This window comes from Passer domesticus, chromosome 1 (genome assembly GCF_036417665.1).
Source record: "Passer domesticus isolate bPasDom1 chromosome 1, bPasDom1.hap1, whole genome shotgun sequence".
Classification (NCBI taxonomy): Eukaryota; Metazoa; Chordata; class Aves; order Passeriformes; family Passeridae; genus Passer; species Passer domesticus.
The window spans coordinates 23998086-24021403 of NC_087474.1; the positions used below are offsets into that span (position 1 = coordinate 23998086).

At 40.5% G+C, this 23318-nt stretch overlaps 1 protein-coding gene across 11 annotated transcripts in view; it reads left to right on the forward strand.

Moving 5' to 3' along the window:
* The window catches only part of DYNC1I1 (dynein cytoplasmic 1 intermediate chain 1), a 183064-nt gene that overhangs the window by 115869 nt on the left and 43877 nt on the right, over positions 1 to 23318 (forward strand). For all 11 annotated transcript variants that reach the window (XM_064410729.1, XM_064410669.1, XM_064410677.1 and 8 more), the window contains one exon: positions 19595 to 19741. In XM_064410729.1, coding sequence (XP_064266799.1) covers positions 19595 to 19741 — 147 coding nt within the window. The remainder of the gene's footprint in view (positions 1 to 19594; positions 19742 to 23318) is intronic.

Consider the following 23318-nt stretch of genomic DNA (forward strand, 5'->3'; position numbering starts at 1 on the left):
AGGTCAGTCAGTTTGACTGCCCTTGAAGTCAGCAAAATAGTGTTTCACTTCACTCAGTTCTACTTTACAATTTTGCTGGCTTAGGAGTTTATGGACAATTCAAAAATAGATAAGTGTTTTATTTCTGAATGTTTGTTTGTTCCTCTTTTGTCACTGCTTTTATGCGTGAAATGGCACAGCCTCATATTGACAGAAGTGTTCAGCACACTTCCTCTATCTCCATCAAATTGTCCAAACTGTGGAACAGGGCTTGGGCCAAATTTCAAACCTCTTCATTAATATCCCTCTGTGGTAATTAAACACAGGACAGTGGTATTCAAAAAGCCATATGGAAAAGTTTCAGCAAGTAAAACTTAACAATCAGAGATTAGTAAAATCCAGATAATTCTGTGGTAAAAATTGCTTCTCTTGGAAGGATATGTATTACCTGGCTAATTGTGTAAGCTAAGTGTCATTTTACATGTGAGGACCAAACATCTTTTTGAACTAAGTTTATGTTTGGACTTTGGTACATTATCAGATATAACATAGTGGGAGGGAGTTGCTGGAATTGAAGTTGCTGCTTCAACCCGATTAAGTAACCTTTAATTCTGGGCATATTTTTCTAATTTGCTATACTGAAAAACAACTTCACAAGGAATTTAGGCCTGCAAATATGCTATACAGTTTTATATACATAAATGTGTGTGTGTGTGTGTGTGTATGTGTGTGTGTGTGTGTTTGTGTGTGTGTGTATTACCTTCAAAAGATGACTTGTATTTTCCCGGATATTGTATTCGGCAGCCAGTGCCGGATTGGCATTGACCTTTCAGACTGCTTAAGGTCTTAGCTCAGATCCCATGTTCAGATTCTTCTATGATATACATGCAGCTGAATGTTTTGAACAAAACTTCCAAGAGAAGAGATGGCATTTCTAGGAAGGATAATCCTTAAACTAGATTTACTTTGCAAGATAATGACCAGATTCAGGGTTTCCCTCCTGTGTAGACAGAGGGAGATTGACTAATGACATAACAATTTGTTCCATTAAAGTTCTGTCTAGATACACTTAATCAAAAGAGGTGTGACTTACTGCATTGAAAGCAATGAGACAGGCTACACTCTCCATTAGAAAAACACACACAGGACAAAGTAAGTGGTGGCCAGGTATTTGGCGTGGCTGAGTTTCTGTCTAATCCTCACATTGTTGGATGTGCTCCCTTAAAACCTGTGAATTGAGAGACATATATGACACTGTGCTTGCACATGTATCCTGGATTCATTTTCTTTCAGCTAAAGAATGTCAGTTCCACTCAGGGAAATATTTATTTTCCTTTCAAACTGACCATAGATAATTTGCGTTATAAGTCCATTATGAGTTGGATCTGTCTTTGAACCACCATTATAGGTCTTTTGATGTGGAGTATCTTCTGCTTCTCTTCAGATCAGATGGGGATACCCACATGGGATTAAAAGGGGGAGCAAAAAGTATGGAACTTGGTCTCGAACACAGGTTTTGTTGTAACTGACTCAGATGGAAAATAAGAAAAGCTTAATCTTAGCTCATACTCTGGATTTCAGTTCTATAGATCATCATGTTATTCTTTGAGTGGAAACTAACTGTATAATTAGTCAGCCCCATATAATTTATATTACCGTTTTGCTAGAGAAACATTCCCTTATTCAGTCCTGATTCAATTATTTCTTCTGCAAGAGAGGTCTGATTTTGTTTCATCAAATGAATGACCTTACAACAGTCCAGCCCAACAGCTAGAGATGAACACACACCTTACTGTTACAGCTGGGTTGCCCAGATACGACAAACACTTTTTATAGTACTGTGGAATTTTGTTGGGGAAATACAGTGTATTTCCCCAATAGGCCTCTATTTTCCTTCCCAATGACTTTCTATAGAAAGTGGTCTCAATAAATCCTACAAGATGATGACTAATATACCTTTTGCCATTCCATTTTTGGGGCTCAGAGAGCGAGACACAAGGAAGTAGAAACTCACTTCAGGTGTGACTCTCAATCAGCTTTTGTGATCCACTTCTGAGAAGTCAATAAATAGGTTTACGAAGGCATTTCTGAGAAACTTCTAAGAGATTTCATCTCTGGAGTTCTGCTAACATCAATAGAGATAGATCTGTGAGGCATCTCTGGACAGCTAAAGAGCTGGCTGGAGTTGCAGCAGGGAGTCCTTCGGATACCAATTGTGCACATTTGGTAAATTTTTGAAGCTAGGACCTTTAATCTTTTCCTGTCTTTCTTGATATGTTATCTAGATGTGCACCATGGAATTTCTATGTTCTTTGCCTCTTTCTGAGACTGTTTTTAATCTTAGATAGGAGAATGTGAAATGCTGAAAGTTGCCAGAACCAAGGGGCTTCCACTAAAGTTCAGCCATGACAGACAATGATGTAAAAATGTACTGGCAAGGATGTTTTTGTCTAAATCCAGTCAGCAAAATATTTTATTTCAGTCCTCAAATGTGAGGGGTGCTATATTCTGTAAATATTAAATTCTTACCCAATTTAGAGTCATTTAAAGTTGTTGTCTCATTAACACAATTTAAGTAGTAGTAAATTTCACAGCTCTACAATGTGCTGTGCTAAAATACTGGGTTCAGTTTTAGTTAATACTTGTTAAAGGAAAAGTTTCAATTAGCCAAGTGAACATACTTACTCATTAATTCATGTGTACTGCCATGTGCTCTATCAGATGCTTTCTAAATAGTCCTGATGGCTTCTACTCTTAGCTCCCAAAGAATTGCTTTTTTTCTTCTATGTGTTTTATTTTTGCCCTTCTTTGGGTTTTTGTATTTCTGCTTTATGTGCTGACAGTATTTTAGCTGTGACTCCCAGATTTTTTCCTCTGTAGCTCATCATACATTACCACAAGGTTAGAAATAGGAAAACAGGGAAGAATGAGGGATTGGGCAATTTGTTCATTTGTTTTCCTATGCAAGCAAAATTTGTTGTCTCAAAAGCAAAACTGGAATGGGAGGATGATATCATTTGCCAAAGGAATGAATGCTCAATGCTTTCCTTAGGTGGTGAGAAATACATTGAGCATGCAGTTAATACTGCAGAGTGCAGACTGGGGATATCTTTGTAGGGAAGAGTCGGGGATGTCCTCTTCCCCCATGGTGGAGCATCACATACTCTTGATGCAATCCAGAGCGTTCCAAAGGCAAGACACATGCCTTTCAGAAGTACTTTATGAAACCATGCAGATGAGTCAACCCTTGTTGGGTTGGTTTGGCAGTATCCCGAGATGGAATGAATTCCAGGAACAACATGGAAATGACATTGACTCTCCCTTGGTTTAGTTGGGAGAGTTTTAAGCAGTGGTTCACATTGCTTCTCTCAGCTACTGCTGGTTGTGTTTAGGTGGGGGTCACAAAAACAAAAATAGTATCTCACAGTTATTGATGATCTGACTCCACACGTGCTCAATCCTGTATTGATTTCAGCAATGCACAGGACTGGCCTTGTATGTGAACATTCCTGTATCATTGATTGATAGAGTAGCATCAACCATGTTTCTCAATATTTCTGTCTTTTTCAGAAAGTGCTTTTATGTTCTTAATGTGTTTTTTCCTTGAACATACAAATAAAAATCTACATTACCCATTCATTATGAGGATTATTTGTACTACTCATCGTCTCTGCCCCTGATGTTGTTTCTGTTTCATGGTGGTCCGATCTAAGCTTTCTAAGGCAGAATGACCTGAAGAAGTATCTGAAACTTTGCAGCAACATATCTGGTCAAGTGAGGCAAATGAGAACTCAGAGTTTGCAGTAGATGGGCTAGTAGATAATAGTCTGAACTTTATACCCCTTCATTCAGCAGGGCCTATTAGCATGTGTACAGCACTGCCCTTCTATCAGATCTCATAGCTTTTGGGTTACAGCTGATCTGCAGAGACAAAAGTCACTAGAAAAATAAATAATCAAAAAATCACTAGAAAAATAAATAATCAGTGTACCTAAGGGACTTGAGTGTATTACAAATAATTTTCTTTCTTCTGGAACTGAAGAGGGGTTATTAAAGTTGGTTGAGGTATCTGGATCTCAGCCTCAAACATCCATCATTTCAGGAGAGGAGGGGTGGAGGAGGAAGACAGCTAAAGGTATTTGTTTTGTGCAAATAAACCAAATTGAATGTTACTTTCTGATTTGGAGGACTCTGCATTGTTATTGGAAAGTAAAGAGTTCTGTTTTACTACACACAATCTAATCATAACAAAAAATTACTGCATTGACAGTCTTTTGATTTATTATGGATTATTTCCTGATCTTTTAATTTCCTCTTTGTCAGCTGTGTCTTTTCCAAATGTCTCAAAAGGGCAGTGAGAAGTACAGATCTGACACTTAGAATTGTGTTCACTGTGCATTCAGTGTATTTTTAAAGCAGGAGAGCACATATGAAGTAGCTTTTATTTGAGGAAGCAGTAACCATTTAAGAGTTCTTTCAAGGAGTCAGATCAACTTTTAGCATAATCACAAAAATATTTCAGCAGTATATCACTTTCAATAGCTGCAGCTATTTCTGTCCTTTTCCTAAAATGCTATGCAGTCAGATTTACTTGGTTAGTTCCATCTTTTTACTAAACTGTCAGGTTTTTTGTGGGAAAGAGGATTTGTGTTTTCTATTTTAATTTCAAGAAAAGATGTCCATGCTTGGAAAATATTGGTAGATTGGGTACAGAAATCAGCTACTCAGCTACACCACAAAATGTTTCATTCTCCCCTAGCTTTTTTGTAGTGGCTTCCATACAGTGCCATTAAGCTATGTGTTTGACCACTCTTCATTGCTTATCCTGGTGTGGTCTTTCCCTTTTCAACTAAATGGATGGAGTCATAAACACATATCTTAGAATTAGATGCATTGAGGTAAGTGAAAGGCTATATTTAGTGGCTGATATTGGCCAGAGTTGCCTTATTTTTTTCCTGATCTGGTTTCTTTGTTGTTGTCTGCTCTTTCAAAATCAACATAAATTCCTTCAGATGTGCCTTTTGCTCCAGCAGCCTGCCTTCTAAAGGTGCTGGGCGCCCAAATCCACAAGACTTGTGTGTGGAACAGGCTGAGGTAAAAGCCTGAATGACTAATATCCTCCTTTGCCTCTTGTCCTTGAGTTTCCTTCTCTGTGGCAGCCAGACTAGAGCTTAGTCCCTCCAGTGTTTTTAAAGAAAAGAAATACTACAAGAAGTTTAGGAAAGTCCAGAAAGTATGGTTGGAATATTTTTAAAATGAAGAAAATTTTCTCTTGTAGTTATATTGGTGCTTTTCCACAAAAACGTTCTCACCTTGTAAGCACTAAGTTTCAAGCAAGGATTCAGTTCTTCAGAGACATATAAGAAATGAAAGACCCAGAACTCTCTCTTAAGCTTCACAAACTTTCCTAAGTAAAATCAATCCAAAAATCCAGCATATCCATTTCCAGAGCTGACTTATCTAATTCCTCAGTTTCTAGTGAGAGAAGGTACCTTTGATCAGTCTTTAAAGGGCTGTAAATGTCACAGAAGACATGTATTTCTGAGCTGACTGCAAATTTTCCCAAAAAAACCACAAACCTCTTCTTTGGAAGAGAAACTTTTTTCCAGCCTGAGTTTCCCCATGACCCTATGATCCTAGTCATGAATCAGATTCCTCCTTTTTTCATAGCAATTCACAGGTAAATGGGCCTGTGACTGACTGCCTGCCTGTGAAGAAACTGAGACAGCTTTCATAGTGGGAATACCTCAGCACCCAGCTCCCAAATTCGTTACTGACTTTTGTAATACACACCCAAATGTCAATCATACCAAGGGGGGCTTCTTCAGACATAAAGGTGCTGTTTTCATTTCGGTTTTGTTTCCAGCTGTGCATCATTGGTAGAATGATCTTGGTGGAGCTGTGTAAAGCTCTGCTGTGCCTTTTCTTTGGGACACTCTGTTTCTCTTACATTTGTGCCTACGTGGTTATCTGCACACTGTAATAATTAATGCAGATGCATAGTTGTGCCATTTTGAATTACATTTTGGGGGAAGTTCTAATTCTAACTATATGACTGAGGGAGAAGAAGAGTTTCAGCTACAGCTTGTGATAGAAGGACATACTTACTCTGTTCCTGTTTCAAAACTTCTGTCCCCTGCCACGTTTCTGTTTGGAATGTGGAAATACAGAGCACAGTTTGTGCCATGAAGATGTCACTGAGCAAGAGCCCACATCTTGTCTCTTAGGCTTTGGTTTTGGATTCTTCCCTCTGTCCTTAGCTTTTACCAGTTATGTTTTTTTTTTTTCACATTGGAGGCTACACCACTTCTAGCCTTTGTTGATTAAAAATATCTATCACTTGGCCTAAGATTAGTGCCCCTATACTTGTGGAGAGATTGTGTGTGAGTCAGTAGAAGTTTAACACATCTGAGTGTAGGACTTGGAAAATGGTTTTTGGTGTCTTAGGTGAGAGGAGAGACCTGCATGTAGCAGAATTTTAGAGGGGGACAAAGAGGACCCCATGTACAAAGGACAGGGTCTCCTGTCTCCTGTCAAAGACATTGAAATTGGGGGAGAACAGAAAAGGCATTGAAAATGTGAAAATGTATATTCTGGCTCGGGTGCCACAATGTCTTAGCCAGTCCCGAAATCACCAGTCCTGCTTTACTGCTGAAGTGCCACGGCTGTTAGCCTGGAATCCACTAGCATTGCAGATCAAAGCCAAGTATGCCATGTTTTCTACATAGCTTTCAACAGTGCTCTACACATGCTAATAGTCCTAAAATCTCTTAAACCTGACTTATTTCCACAAAACTCAAATCATTATATTTTTCATAACGAGAGTGGGAGAAGGAAACATTTTTCCAGGCAAGGTCAGAGAGCAAATAAGCATCATTCTTAGACTAAAGGGATGTCACGAAGTTGCATACCCTCCCTTGGGTTTTAACTGTATCTTTACAAACCCTTTGTAAGCTGATTTTTCCATAATGACTTGGATCTCTTGCTGCCTTATACAGAACCCTGAAGAGTGACACACCCATCAAAGCCAATTTGTATAACAAAATAATTGTAGCCGTGTCAGTCTGTGAAATGACTGCTATTACAAAAGGTGGGTGTAGTTCCCCTATTAGTAGTTAACATTCTGAATTATTTGAGAACTGTGTTTATACATATAAAGTCTGCTAGCAACAGAATGCTCCTTTGCTTAGAGCAAGGCTTAACACAGATCATCTTCCTCATTTGAAACTGAGATTTCAATTATGACTCAAATAATTAGGAAGTGACAACTTTGCTTGTGTTGGATAGAAAATTTCAGGCGGTTCTCACATCTAAGCCCTTTTTTTGGAGGGGGTAGATGTCATACCCTTAAATGATACACTGTCACTACTAGCAATAGCACCGTGCTTTTTGCAAGTGTGAAAATAGAGATTTGTAATGAACCTGTACTTAAAGATGCTGTTTCTCTTCCTTAAGTTCCATAGTCCTCCTTTCAGACCAAATATAAAGAATATGTTGGCTACTTGATACAGTGAGCATTCATTTTTTTTTTTAAAGTTTCTATATTTTACTGATAACTTGCATTATACCTTTCTGAATTACTGGCATCTATATGCAATTCAGAGAAAGCCTAACTTTTGACTTTGCCGAGTTAGACATGCAATATTTTTAAACCTTAGCTAGCTAAGGAAAAAAAAAAACTAAAAACCTCAGTAAAAAACTATATTTCATAGGAGAAAATTATAGTGATATTGATGGTTTGCCAAAACCTCAAGCAGTGACAAAATCCACAGTGTCCTGAAAGAGATGCCTTTGCAAAACCATTCCTTTGCAGATGGCTTAGATTATTGATACTTACAAACACATGACATTATTCGTTCAACTCAGAATTTTGAAAATCTCCGTTAATAAAAAAATGCAGATTTGTCACACTATCCCAAAATTGCAGAGAAAAAAGATCACCAAATGCTGCAATTGTTCCTGGGATTGTTTTATAGTTTAGAAGTTGTTGATTTTGTTACATTTCAACATAACCTAGTGTAAAAAGGAAGGAAGGGAAAAAAGAACCCAATTTTCCTTTGTTGATATGAACATTACATTTTAAATATTTTTTGTATATCTGAAACTCCCATTGCTAAAAGGGTTTTAGGTGAACAAGAAATGCAGGATCAGATAGGAAATCAGCAAGTCACTGAGATCCTTCCACCGAATTTTTTCCATAAAGGATGTAAAATACCATGCAATTCCCTAACTGCACTGTAAATGATGGATAAACAGCCATAGGCATGACTTTTCTGTTTGGGTTATGTAACTGTTCTCAGTGCAAACTACTTGCAATGAAGACTGCATTTGGTCCAAATTCAAGAAAATTATTTCACCTCATGATTTTTGTCTCTGTGGGAGCTCTATGTGAGGAGTGAAGCCTCTTTTTGTGTTACCTGGCACAAAATGTAAAACAGTTACTCTTCTAAATTGCTGTAAAAGTCCCCAGAAACCAAATAATCCATCATTACAGCCCAGGATACAACTGTCCACTGCCTTAAGTCTAAAATCAACAGTTTTCCGCCCTCTGCCCCCATGGCTGAATGACTGACAAGTACTTCCTTAAAAAGAACTTTTGTATATGGACAACATTGATTTAATGATGGTTAACACTCCTGGCTTCCCACAAAGGGAAAGCAGAAGCACGTGCCACGTGGCTGAGATACTTATATTATCCTTGGAAGATGTTTCCCATGGGGCAAAGAGAAAGAAAAGTTAAAGTACATTTATTTTAGCATAAATGACAAGCAAATGTCCTAAATACAAGAAGCAATATGTTTTTGACAATTTGTCATATTGAAGAGAGCAGAGTGTTTTCATTATCTCTAAGACAAAACGTGCCAGAGTGCATTAGGATCTGTGATTAGTTCACTTGATTGCTCTTATTACACCATTCAGTATTTTTGTAGTTAAGAAAAATATCAATCCCAACTCAGTTCCATATTGTTCATGAACATATACTAAATCACCAGTTGTTTCATGGAGAGAAAAGCATGCTTAACATTTGCTGTCTCATGTTTACATCTATTACTCTATTAAATAAATTTACTAAGCCAAATTTGGACTGGAGTAGTGCAGAACTACAGACATGAGTTTTCTGGGATAAATCCATTCTTCCTGGCAGGATAAGATGCATTATGAAACATCCCATCACTGGTGTGAGTGAATGACCCAGGGATGCTGGTTTTTGAGCAAGAGGTGGTCTTCTGATACTGCAGAGTCAGCAACTGTAAGGTAGTGTAACTATGCTGATTTAGTGTTCCTAAGGCTTTCACCCTGAGGCTGGAAAACACTTATCTCAATCCTTCCTCCTCTACAAGACTACTTATGGAAAAAAGTTGTAGAAACCAAGCAGCATATCCTTGCAGGTGACAAAAGCAAAATGTGAAATTTCAGAAAACTAAGGTTTGTTTGGAGAAAGGGGAATTAAAAATTGTCTATAATGGGTTTAATTTATTCCTCTGTGATCTTAGCTACTTCTTCATGCTTTGTGGGTGCAGAATCAGGCTACTGATACTAGAATCTCTACAGTAATTTACTGTAGGAGAAATGAACAGTGTGAAAACAACTAATGTTTCCACCCTCATTCTTAAATGCAGACTTGCCTATGGTATCTTTTGTGTTTCCACTAGATAGCTGTTTATTTGTGCCTCTCAGAGTCTCAATCTCCACATCTATGTGCAATGTTAAGTTAATTTTCAATTATTTTCATTTATTTCCAATTACATAGTGACACTGAAAGTGATGGATTTGGGCAAATATAAAAGCCTATTAGTCTTCAAATGACTGACATCATCTACCTGGACTTGTGCAGAGCTTTTCTGCTTGTCTTGCACAACATCCTTGTCTCTGAACACTAGAGACAGGGATTTGATAGATGGAACACTCAGTGAATGAGGAATTGGCTGGATGGTTGCTCTCAAAGAGTTGTTGTCAATGGCTCAGTGTCCAAGGGGTGACCAGTGACAAATGGTGTCCCCAGGTGTCAGGGTTGGGACCAGCACTGTTTAACGTCTTTGTCAGACACTTGGACAGTGGGATTGAAGCACCCTCAGAATTCACTGACATCACCCAGCTGTGTGGTTCAGCTGACACACTGCAGGGAAGGGATGCCATCCAGAGGGACCTTCATGGGCTTGAGGGGTCAGTCATGTGAGTCTCATGAAGTTCAACAAGGCCAAGTGCAAGGTCCTGCACCTGGGGAGAGGCAATGCCAAGCACAAATACAGGCTGGACTGAGAAGGGATTGAGAGCAGCCTTGAGGGGAAGGACTTGGGGGTGTTGGTTGATGAGAAACTCAGCAGAGGCTGGCAATGGAGTCTCCATCCATGGAGACAATCAAAACCCAGCCACACACAAGCGACAACAATTTGTTCCAGCTGATCCTGCTCTGACCAGGGGTTGGACTGGACAATCTCTAGATGTGCCTCCCAACACTGCCAATTAAGTCAGTCTGTCTCTGACACTTCATACTTGTTTTCCTTTCCCTGTCTGATATTGATGCAGAAGCCTGATGGGTTGAAACTGTCTCTAAGTCTATGGAGTCTTCTCAAGACCATCAGACCATCTGAACATCAGAGTGGCCTTCTTTCCTCACAGAATGAAGGTCATTTTCTTTCAGAAGGCCTGAATTTAAAAATTGCTTGTTTAGGAAAACATTTACCAATTTGCTTGGCTATAAGGAGACTTTTGAGTCATTCAAATAATGAAGAACTTGGAATAATTAATTACAATTAAGTTCATGGACTTCTGAGAAAAGATGGACTTAAGTAAGTCCTTTCCTCATTTGGGGTTTTAAAGTGTTCTTGATTCAATATGTTTGATCTTCTGACTGTGTCTTGGTTCTCATGGCTTTTGCATCTCTTCTGGGGGTTTGGACTCAGTGCTACACTTGAGAATTATCTGTGACTCTCTCACAAGCAGCTGTGACTACTACACCCAGCTTCACAGGCTGAGTTTTAGATAATTGTTCTTGCAGCATCTGTACTGGTTTCTAATTCATCTGTGGCTTCACTTAGTTTGGTTGATTAGACACATTGGTTTGAGGAACTGCTGCCATAGAAACCACAAAACCATCCCCAGAGCATGAGAATAACTTGTGTTTCTATTCCTGTTCTCCAGATCTGGAATTTGCTACCTCTGCGGGCTCTCTAAAGTCTGACTCTGGTATTTCCAGAACTTGCCATCTAGTGATTATCTGTTGTGCTTTCACTGTGAGGAGAAGAGTCCAGGACATCAAAATCCCAGCTTAAGCTCAGTCTCTGGGGGAGCTCTTCTACTTCTGCATAGTGTTAGATGGGAACACCTCTGGATAGGGACTCCTAAACCTCACTCCTGAGGCCTGATCCTGGTTCCAGCAGGAAGGAGATTGTGCCTGGAGAAGTGTGAAGCATTAAGAAGCTTAAGTCTTGAGGCAAATGGTTGGGGCTCTTTATGAGCTTGGGGCTGACTACTAAGATTACACCCATGTTCTATATCAGATAATATCAGAGACATAATATGCAGAAGTAATTCAGGAAGAGTGGACAAAATTCCTGGATTTGTCCCTCACAGCCAGGTTCCCCAGGTAATTGCTAGATAGAAGTGGCTTCATCTTCAGAGATGCTTTAGGAGTTGGCTAACTGCAACGCTTCTGAAGGCTTTGGTTTGCTTGATGTTTTGAGTATGTGCCTCTCTAGATCTGATTTCATTTGCAGTGCTTAAAATAAGATGCTTACCTGGCATTTCTAACCATTGCACCAAGTAAATTTTTCAGGTAATGCTATTATTTACTCTATTCTAGAGGCCTTCATCAGACTGAGATGCTTTAGTAGGGATTTTGTTACAAACCCATCATAATAAAGTAGTCTCCATGTGACAAAACTTGCAGCTATAGTTAGCAGTGGTGGCAGGCAGTGACCCTACATGTATAGCAGCTCTGGCCCAGAAGCCTTTGGCTAATGCTGAGCTGAAAGCAGTGAGCCTTGCTGCATGCAAGCTGCATGCCAGACTGCCACGCTCAAGCTGACACTTACCATCTGCTCCAAATTGCAGCCAGCCTGTGGAATGAGCGGGGACAGCAGAAGGTCTCTGTGCTCCACCCAGAGACACATGCCCTCAGGCAACAGGTCTGAAAGGGTGGTGTAGACCCATCACTTCAAGCTTGTCAAAAATTCAATCAAAACTATTAAGAGTGCTCATGGATAACTGTAGAGTATCATGACCTAAATAAAACAGACTAACCAAGAAAGTGCTTGCTTCTCCAACATGCAAGCACACAGACATTAATTGCTTGACCCTGAGATCTGATAAGCAGCCAGGTCCTCATCAGAGAAAGCAAACATATTTGGGTACTTAGTATCTAAGAAGTTGGGAGGAAAGAAAACTTTATTTTTATGAAATTCTTCTTATTTCTCCAGGCTTTAATCATCTCATCATCAGTCTAACAAAGACAGTATGATACTCAGCAAAGACTGTATTCTCAGGCTTGCATGTGTGTGCAGTTATTCAGGGTTACTGAATTGACTCCTTGCTGCACTCATGGATAAAGGGATGCAGGATCTACCTGTATTAAATTTGAGAAGTATCAGGATTATCCGCATTTGCAATACAGCAAGCAGTATTGCTGTTTTTCCAAGTCACCCTGACCCTGCTGAATTAATAATAACAGCAAATGCACTTTGCAGAAGGGCTAAAGTGTAGATTCCTGTTTGCAAAGGCAGCCTGTAAACTTTTCTCCTGATTATTTTTCTCTTGTAGGTACAGGGGCTGAACCTGCAGTTACAAAGATGAAAGCAGAAAGCTCCAGCTTTCTGCTCTATTTAAAATGAAGTCATAAGGCTGGATATTGCCTTTCTGCAGACTTGGGCAGAGTGCTCTGATTCTACTGCAATACTCAGATGTCAGCGCTGAGGTTAGATGCCAGAGTTACCTACCCTGTAAACTCGGCTAAGAAAGGCTGCATTTCCTGACATACTCTTTTCCTTATTTTTAAGGACTTAGTACTTTTTCAATAAAAATAAATTTAATTTGTGGCTACATTTCAGCTCCATTGGTTTGATGGCATAAGTGGAGCAATACCAGCTTTGGATTTAGAGCAGTCGTGTGGCTGAGTCTCTCTGTACAGCTTTCATGTGGTCTGGTGAGACATTCTTAGAATCCCCAAACATTTTTGAAGATCCTAAACTGGAGACATTCACAATTCTTCCCTCCCTTTCTACCATTAATCCTTCATGTTTTAACAAGCACTGAAGTTAATACAGCCTACACTCTTTCCTGTCACACTGGGCCCCCTCCCTCCTTTCTTTCTCTTGAATAAAGCAATCTGTTCTTTCCCGTCCATACTCTTGTAAATCAAAGGGGTAGATGTCGACACACACCATAACCAAGTATAAACTTCCTTTTTTTAATTAAACAGAGTTCTGACATTTGGTTTGAAGAAGTGTTTGTTTGGTTTTATTTATTTTTTTTAATATGTGAGGGATGTCAACTGCTTTTATTTTATTTTTAGTAGAGATGAATTTTGTATGGTACCGCAAGTAATCTCCAGCACAAAATCTTTCAGATGTTGTTTCATAGTTTAATAGGAAGACAGTTGGAGGGGAGAAGAAGTCTTGGAATTTGAAGCTTTTAGAATTAAGAGGTTACCTCTTCAGTACAGGTTTTTGTACACATAAATCATATTTTAACTTCCTTTTCAAATTTACTTTCAAAACCAGCTGTAATTCTGTTGCTATTCTCTCTGCTGATTTCTTATTACTACTAATTATCCTTGGACAGTTATATGAAACACAGAAATATCCAAACTCACAATAGCAGGTAATAAAAATAAACAGGACTCTTGGAAGGAACACAGATTTTTTTTCAGTGTACAATACTAGGTATCTCAGTTGCCAGAGCAAAGTCACCCTAAAGTTGCTTCTTTCAAGATATCTCGCACCTTTTGTGGTGCAAAACCAGAGAAATGCCCCAAACCAGAGAAAGTGTTCAGATCTGATACTGCTACTTTCCATGATTATTCTCAGTCCATGACCAGTCACGAAAAAAGGGCTTTATTTAATAATTCAGTTTCTGGTTTATTTCTAGATGATGATTTTAATCCACATCTGCAGTTAAGTATATCATCCCTGTGATGTAGGGGGCCAGATATATGTGTGTATAGCAATGCAGGAATGAAAAGATCTGCCTGGTCAGCAGCAGGTTGGGCAGCTCTCAGAGGGCCTGTGGGTGCTTAGACTCTGTAAGTGCTGATCTTGATGAGCAGGACTGAGAACAAAAGGTTATGAGTAAGTTGCATGTGTATTTCTGGCCTTCCTCTTTACTTATTTATTCTTCAGGAGCGCAGACATAAGTGATCAGTGATTCCGTCCCTGTTCTTCAGTTCCTATGGGTGAAGGACTATGAGTATGGCACCTTTTCATGGTTTTAGCTAAGGAGCAGTACCATAGCTTTGTCCCTCTGCTTTCAGTCCCTCAAGCACAGAAAAGGATTTGCTACTCCAGCCAGAGGGCCAGCTGTGAATCAGGCACAGAATCACCAGCCAGGCAGGGAGGGATAGTCCTGCTCTGCTCTGGGGTGGCCTCACCTGGAGTAATGTGTGCACATTTTGGGTGTCACAATATGAAAAGGACATTAAACTATTAGGTGTCCAAAGAAGGACCACGAGGATGCTGAAGGGTCTGGAGGGGAAGCCATATGAGGAGCAGCTGGGGTCATGTAGTCTGTTCAGCCTGGAGGAGACTGAGGGGAGACCTCATTGCAGTTACAACTTCCTAATGACAGGTAGAGGAGGGACAGGTACTGATCACTTGTCTGTGATAACCAGTGACAGGATTCAAGGAAATGGCATGAAGCTGCATCAGGAGGGATTTATGTTGGAGATCAGGAGAAGGTTTTTCACTCAGAAGGCACTGGAACAAGCTTCCCCAGGAAAGTCTTACAGCACCAAGCCTGACAGAGTTCAACAAGTGTTTGGACAAGGCTCTCATCACATCGTGATTCTTAATGGGAGCTGGACTCAATGATCCTGATGGGTCCCTTCGAGTTCAGCATATTCTGTGATTCTATTAACTCAGCTGCAGTTGATTTCATTGCCTGCAGTTGTCTGTGTCAGAGACCCACAGCAGCATGCCACTGATGTGTTTTTTTCACATGCATGTGCTCAGCTAGAAAATCCACTCAGGAGCTTACTGAGAGCCTGCTGCAATATAACCTGGTCTTCTGGAGCCTAGAAATCCCTGTGAACTCCTCAGATTGCTTCTTCCCACTGACAAAGTATTGTTTTGAGATACATCTGGTGTCAGGCGTAGGCATATGGCACCAGTATGGCAATGCTGGCTCCGGGGGTGGTTTCCTGCAGAAGAGGTCTGGCTGAAGGCAGTAGTCACTGCCTACTGAGAGTTATTATTATTTAGCACCCAGGTCTTTGTGAACTTGTTTGACTGGTGGCTGGGCAGAGTGCCATCGGAGCGTATGGACATGAGCAGAGACAGCTGAGTCTCCAGGGCCTTACACACATCACATGTGGGTACTGAGGTCAGGCTTCTCAGCAGGGAGAAGCTAAATGACTGTCTGTCCCAAGCACGTGTACCTGTGGTTGACGGGATATGCCATCATTAATCCAAATCTGGGCTGTATTAAGCTTCTAAAATAAAAAACAGCTTTGCCAGCCACTTGAAGAGGGCTGGGGGCCTGTTTGGATCTGTGCATTAGTGGGGAGGGAGGGAGGGAGGGAGGGAGGGAGGGAGGGAGGGAAGGAGCAGGGAGGCAGAGCAGGGCTGATGTGAGCCGTGCTCCACAGTACTCCTCCCCACGGGCTGAGATGACCTGACCCCCCCACCAAGGCAGGGGGCAAAGGGTGCTGCCCTTCTCCCTTCAACTGCAGACCTCTTCAAGGGCTGGGCAGCATTTCTGTTTGTGAGGCCCAGCCCTCTCTTTGCTGTAACAAGAGCATGGACATCTCCTGTTTTGTTTCTTAATTATGTTTTCAGCACGGTTCTTGCAGCGGCTGGAGCAGAAGCTTTGGCATTTGAGTAGCAGAATTACCTGTTTGCCAGGCAAAATCCCCAGGTTTAGCAGCCTGAGCTCTCTCTTATGCTTGGGCAGCGCTCCCACATGGAACTAACTCGGGTTTCCCCCTTTGGCCCTTGGAGATTCACAGAGAGGCAGAGCATGCACAGGGGATGAGACAGCAGCCCCAGTATTGTGGCCCCACTAAGAGTACAACATCTGGGTGGAAGATCACAAAGCCAGAAGCACCAGAAATACTTTAGTAAGGCCATTGAGAAAGCTAAGGAGAGACAGAAAAAGCAAAATCCAGTAGGCTGTATTTGCATAGAGGGAGAAAACACCTGAGCATTAGGCTGAAGTACATGCTGAAGTGATTCACAGCACAGTGCAGTTCAGAGGAATGCAGATAAGCAGACACTGCGATTTTGCCTGTCTCTTGTGGGTCCCAACACAGGGACAGATGCTTTGTGGCACCCATAAAAAGATAATGCTGGGAATCTCCTAGCCTTAAATGCTGCTTTTCTACTGTGAACACTAAACTCCCTGTGGAATTCTTCTGACATGATTCCTCCTACATTTATTTATATGCTGTTGCCATATACTGTGAAACTGGCTGCCTCTGTCCTCTGCAACAGGTAACTAAGCACCTACACTATAAAATATCCCTAACTGAAGAACTGGGAACCTTTACCATTGTTATTGGAAAGTGCCATGAGGTTTCCCTAGAAGGGTGTGGCAGAAGTGCAACCGAGGATATGCTGTTATTTTAAAAACCTGACCATGTGCTGGTTCCTCCCCCTTTGAAGTCAGTGGCAAAGCTGTTTCAGAGGAGCAAGACTACTTGAACAGGCAAACAAGAGGCAGCCTGGGGGCAGAAGAGGCTTACAGGGAATGGTTTCTGCTGCTGTCCTTGAGCACAGAGCTGTTCAGACAGACTGGAGACCTGTCAGCCACTCTCTTCCATTAAGACTAAGAAATGAATGCTTTTCAAGTTGTTAAATGAATGGGCTTAATCTTACAGCCCTTACTCATCTCAGTACTGCCATTAATTTTAAGAAAATAATCACTGTATTAAGTGCTATGGAATGGAGTCCTTAAATTGTTAAATTCTAATATTTGACAGAATTTTTTATTGGATAGAAAAATAATACTGACATAATTAAAAGGATGTGAACATTTCACCTTTCGAAGACTGCAAGCTGCTTTGGAGGGAGATGTAAAACTAGAAGAAAACTAGAAGAAAACTAGAAGCAGTGCAGAGAGCCCAAGCCCATGTCATGCCTGTAGGTTATTTTTGAACTTTATGAAAAACACACTTTAGCAGTTTATATCCTGACCATTCAACTGTATTCTGGCATTCTAAATGCAAAAACATGCTAACCATGAAAGCAGAACTTTTAAAAATACACTGTCCACTTGGCTTCTTTGCCCTGCTTCAGAGTCTCCCAAGTTTGTTTGGGACAAACTTGGGAACTTTGTTGTGGAATGACTGTTTGAATTGGGGTTTCTTAAAATACATGTGGAGCCTTGTAGCTGCTGTGGGGTGTACCCAGTGGTGGAGCTGTACTATTTTAAAATCATCTGGCTATTTCACTTCATGTAAGAATATCTGTCAGCTTAGTTATAAGGAATGAGAGGGGTTGATTAGAACAACTCATGAAGCCATTAAACAAAGAGATAAAATGTAGAACATGTGCTGTAGGGTCATTTTAATTATAATGTAGGGGGAGTCTGTGGAAACTGGATGGCAGCTGCAGAGTATCTGAGTCTTAAACCCCTCTTAACAGTACCAACATCCTGTTCCTTAGGGGTGGAGTTTCTTTTCTGTAAAGCTAGGTCCTTTGGAAATGGTGTTTGGAAGGTACCTCTTATTGCTATGACTGACCATAATGGAATTGCTGTGCTCAAGCACTTGGATACAGACTAAAACAGGCATTTATGTACACTAATCCTCTAGTCATTAGGTGCTAGACTACATAACAAAAGAGAAATGTATGCAGAAGCATTAGTTAAGAGGGGAATGTATAAAGATGTCAAGTGAACGGTCAGGAAGATCCAGAGAGAGTGCAGAAGGAAAAAGGTAATGGCAGCTTTTTTCATTGTCTTGATTATCTTATTAGGTCAAAAAATCCTGTAATGAATATGCTGCTGTATGCTGTAAGTATGTCTATTAAGTTCACTTAGCATATACTTTGGCTTTAAACAATTTATCAATTTATTAAAATTTCTTTATTTATCAGTTATCAGGCAGCCACATGAATTCAGTAAAAACTGTTTAAACTTCCCATTTAACTTTATTCTTAATAATCTAGTTATAGGCATCAAGAGCATAATTAATTCTAGCCCTGTCAGAAGGGGTTTCAAGTCTCTCATGAGTTCAGATCAGTCTCTAGCCACTAGAAACCATCATGAGGAGCAGTAGGAAAAGGAGGCAACAGATGTCAAAGGTCTTACAAGCCCATCCACTTCTCCCAGAGACAGGGCCATTACCTAGGTAGGCACTGGGTCTAGTTCAGCTTGGCAGCTCCAGTGTTCCTAATTCAATTAAGTTTACTGAAACATCTGCCATCTTTTTATGCAAATGAAATATGATAATTTGGTTAACCCTTTGTCATTGAGTAAAGTGTGTTCCCAGATAGGAATACCAATACTTTAATATATCCAGTGATTAAAATATTTTAAAAATTGTATAAAATAAAGACATACAATTCAGTACCAATTATATTAAAATGGAAAATAATTATTTAAGAAGAGCATGGAAGACTTGAAGGAGTTACTGCTCCTTGCTCTTGGCTGTAGCTTGTAGGCACATGAAAGCCTGGGGACTGTTCCCTTGAGGATTTCAGCTGTTTTGTTATTTTAAATACATTGAAAAGTGGTAGTTGGGAAAGATAACAGTCTCCATACTGCCTGGTGGGGCACTCTACCTGGTAACCAGGGTACCCATCACACCAGACTGGCTCCTAAGCATCCCCAGCTAAAGAAAATATACAAAGATAACTCAACTGCCATTAGGATGAGGATGAGTTCTGTTTAAACAGTGTAAAGTAAAATGTGGTTCCCTTTGTTCTTACCTTGGTAGCAGAGGAATCAGTCATTGACGCAACAATGAGACACAGCTTGTCAGCTGATGCTCTCAAAACAGCACACCTTGAGGTGAACTTTGGAGGTTTTTTTCACAGACTTTCCTCAAGCTGCCTGAGTTAAAATTTAGAGGAGAGAGAGTTCTCCCTGATGGGATGTCATGGGCCAGGATGCCATTTTCTGTTTGGCTGGCATCTGGTTAGCTGAAGTTCTCACTTCTGGAAAAGAAATTAGGCACTTTACCATCACTGTCATGGAAAGGTTATCTCAAGTTTTTAGCATCATGCTCAGACTCATCCTGTAGTTTCCCTAGGACCAATGGAACAACACATTTTAGGGTCAAAGTTAGTTCTTTGCATGTGTCCTGTTGCTTTAGTCAAGTTACTAGTATGCAAGGAATATGAATACAGTTCATACAGTGATTCCAAAAATACAAAATGTTAATTACACTATGCTTCCCTAGGGAGAGAAATGAAGATGTCTGACCATGTAACCCCTCTCTTCTCTGCCTTTTTTCCTCCAGTCCTCCGTGATGTCAGTCTGTTTTGCCCGCTTTCACCCAAACCTGGTTGTCGGTGGAACATACTCTGGCCAGATTGTCCTGTGGGATAATCGCAGTCACAGGCGCACTCCAGTTCAGAGAACTCCCCTGTCTGCTGCTGCTCACACGGTAAGGATAAAAATCACCTCCTCCTTCCTTAGAGGAGATGGTCAGCAGGGAGAGGCAGCTGCCTAGTTGTGTCTACAATGCTAGACGCCACACAGATGAAAACAGAACTGCGGCCCTTGAAGAGAAGAAATTAGATATGAGATGTGAACAACCACCTCTTTTAAGTGTTTCATCATCATATGTTGCACAGTCAAGCCAGGACATTATTCTCCTTTTTAAGGAGGAAGGCAGGATTGAGTACAACACTTGAGTGAGGCACCTATGTGCCAGCACAGTGGCACTGTAATTCTTGTCCCCATTGTCTGAAAAGAGAGCCAGGCCGCTGTGGAGGCTGTATGCCTCTCAGTCTGATGTGGCAGGCAATTTAAGTCATTGTTTTGGTGTACACAAATTTCTCCTTTCAATCAGATTAGGCACCTATGAGGGTCTCATAGTGGATTCCTGTAAGTAGATGCTGGTGCCCTCGGAAAAATGGGGCAATTTGCTTCTGTTTTCTAATAGATCAATACATAAATACATAATTCCCTGCCATGGTCTTCTGATCCAGACAGGGCCACAGGGCAGAGTTTGCACACTGAGGGACAGTTTGTTTCAATGGAATGATGCAGGAGAGTATTTTGCTGATACACACAGGTACTTACAGATAATTATTGGTGGTGGCAATGGGCTCTAGTGATGTCTGGACAGAGCAGTAACACAAAATGCCTGAGAAAGAAGAGACTTTGTCTGTGGTACAAGGATGATGTCTGTGATAGGAGAGTCTCTTACATTGCAAAGCACTCATATTGTTCTGGAGGAAGAGACAAGCCTAGGTTGCCTGATAAAGTGTCCTGACTCTGCTATGGCACTGACATCCAGTCCATCCTGCACAAACGCCTTGTGCATTCTCCTCCTTCAGAGTCTGGGGAAGGGCGGACTCTTCAGGAGAGATGGAACGTGGAGTAGCTCATCCTGGGAGCAAGCTTAGGGCAGTTCCTGAGTGGAAAGTAGAAAGGATGAGAAAAATGTGAAAGTGTGATATAAGAGTGCAGAAAACCACAATTTTTCTGTAACATAAAGAACTGAACTCGACAAAGCACTCTGAGAGATAAGAGGATAATCTTATTCTAGCAGATTGAAGGTTCAGACAAAGTGATAGTACTTTTGCAGCTCCAGCTTTTTCAATTCTGTGATTCTAATGTTTGGAATTTGCAGATCAAGGTTCATCTTTCAGTTGACTGTGACAACATAATCCTTGGAGTTAAAAGATAACTCCAGAAGCCATGGCACGTGAATTACTGCTGAAGATTCAGTATGGGGCCAGTATTATGTCTGCAAGTCCCTTATATTAAAAATTACAGGTGTGCACAGACATGCTTAGTGAGCCAGGCAATACAAATATTGCTCCCTAAATTTCCACTATCATGAATGTTGATGTAATTATCTAATGATTTGTGCCATGGGTTGCAACTTCAGCATTGCTTTTCATTTCCCTAATGTTTTTACTCAATTTTTTGCCACTAATGTTGTTCAATCTGCATGAAAAGAAACAGTCTCTCCTGGAAGTGCAATTTAGAGATGTAGCAGACCAGAAAACTAGTGGCAAGAAGCTGACTGTCACTGAAAATTGAACAACTGGGACTCAAAATCTAGTGGAAAAGCAAAGATTAATGGGAAGTAATTTGTTTACACTCAAAAATCATTTAAGGCAAAATTGTACCGCCTGGAATTATATATTAAAACAGTTTTATTATTGCAGTAGAATAATATGTAATGTTTTCCTTTTGAAAAATATAAATAAATTACTTTCAGTTGTGGATGGGCACTTTATGTGCTGTCATGGATTGGTATAAATAAGTGTTTACACCGTTTAACATGAGGATGTATGATGTTTTAAGGAGTGCTCAGATTTTACAATAAGAGTTGCTTACTTACATAAACTGCAAATGAGGTCTTGGTTGCAAAAGGCTGGTTTGGATCCTTGCTGCCAAGAAAAAAAATTAAATTAAGACAACGCTACATTAGCAATGTTACTTTTTGTACTGCTAGATACGTGAGCTGAATAATCTTTTTTTAATTCGAACTCATGCTGTATGTGAAAAAAGGATTTTTCTCTTCTCTTTCTCTTGCTTTGTTTATTTGAAACAGATAGATCGTGTTGTTTTCCCTGACTTAAACCTTCCTGAAATTTAGTATCACTGATTACTGCCTGGATTCACCAGGAAAGAGAATTCTACCCACAGCTTACTCACTAATTTCCTTTCACACCCACCACACATCTGCACTTGGGACAACAGGAAATTTTAATTAAGACAAAACCTTTTTGCATGATGATTTCATTTCCAAGATAAATAAAAGCAAGCTGGCAGCAACCCTTTGAAAGGAAGGAGCCTGTTTAGACTTTCTGTTACATACAGTTGGTTGTCTTTTTCATCCGCTTTCCTTACATCTCTTCATTTCTGCCATGAGTTTTATTGTGCATGAAATTGATGGCTGGTAGCCCTGATTAAAGCCAGGCCTGAAACACTGAGATGCTGCTGGAAAGACATGGCTCACTCTTTCCCCCACCACTAAATATTCTAGATATTCCACTCCTTGCTGTAGCTTCCTCTCACCCACGCTGTCTGTTTGGTCTACTGGAGGTAAAAGCCCATGAAAAAAATAGGTCTATGCTTATTTCACACATCAGTATGCAGTAATCATGTTTAGCACTGGGGTCATTAGCTTACACTAAGCAGCAAGAAGGTCCATGATAGGAGGGTAATAGTGTGAGACACATGTGAGGGACTAATTGGGGTGCATTTGATGATCTGGGAGAAACCAGGTGCCTGACATTCTTGAGAGAAAGAAAAAAAATAGCATCAAATGGACCTTGTGACTTACTGGTGTGTATAGGTTTCCTCAAGTGCAAGGTGAAAATATCAGCACCAACTGCTCAGTCCATCTCAGTGTGGGCACAAACACTGTTTGTACAGGTGCTGCACCTTTTGCTCTTGCAGAGGGGACATTTACTGGGCCCACTCAGGTAACAAACCTGAGAGTGAGCCAGAGCTCTTGAGCATTTCTGCCATTCCCCACTGACTGGGTAGGTGACCTGCAGCTGGATCTTGACGTAAGTGGCATTTCTGCCATTCCTTTCAGCAGGACCAAATGCTACATTCCTAACACTACATGCAGTTGCTTAGAAGCTCCCTAGGGATCTCTTGCAAGTTGCAATCTTCTTTAATTAAGCAAAGTTTTAGAGAAAAATTGTTTTTTCTTTCTAGAGGTCTTCTATTTATTGGTAAACACAGCAAAAAAATTAAATTTTTCTTTGCTTGACTTTTGTATATTTCTAACCCTTAATTTAGCAGTACCACTTGTACTGGTCAAAGGAAATTAAATCTTATTGTTCAGTCTGACTGATTTTTCACTCTGGAGATTGCTGAACTGGACCCATCCCTCATATGTCACCATCAGATATCAGATGATATTTCAGGCTCAAAATGTTACCAGGTTTCTTGGAAAAGGAATAGGCCAAGTTTCATTATGCATATTAACTGGAATTCAGCCTCCATGGAATGACTGCACTTTGATGAACCAGGTGTAACACCCTAAA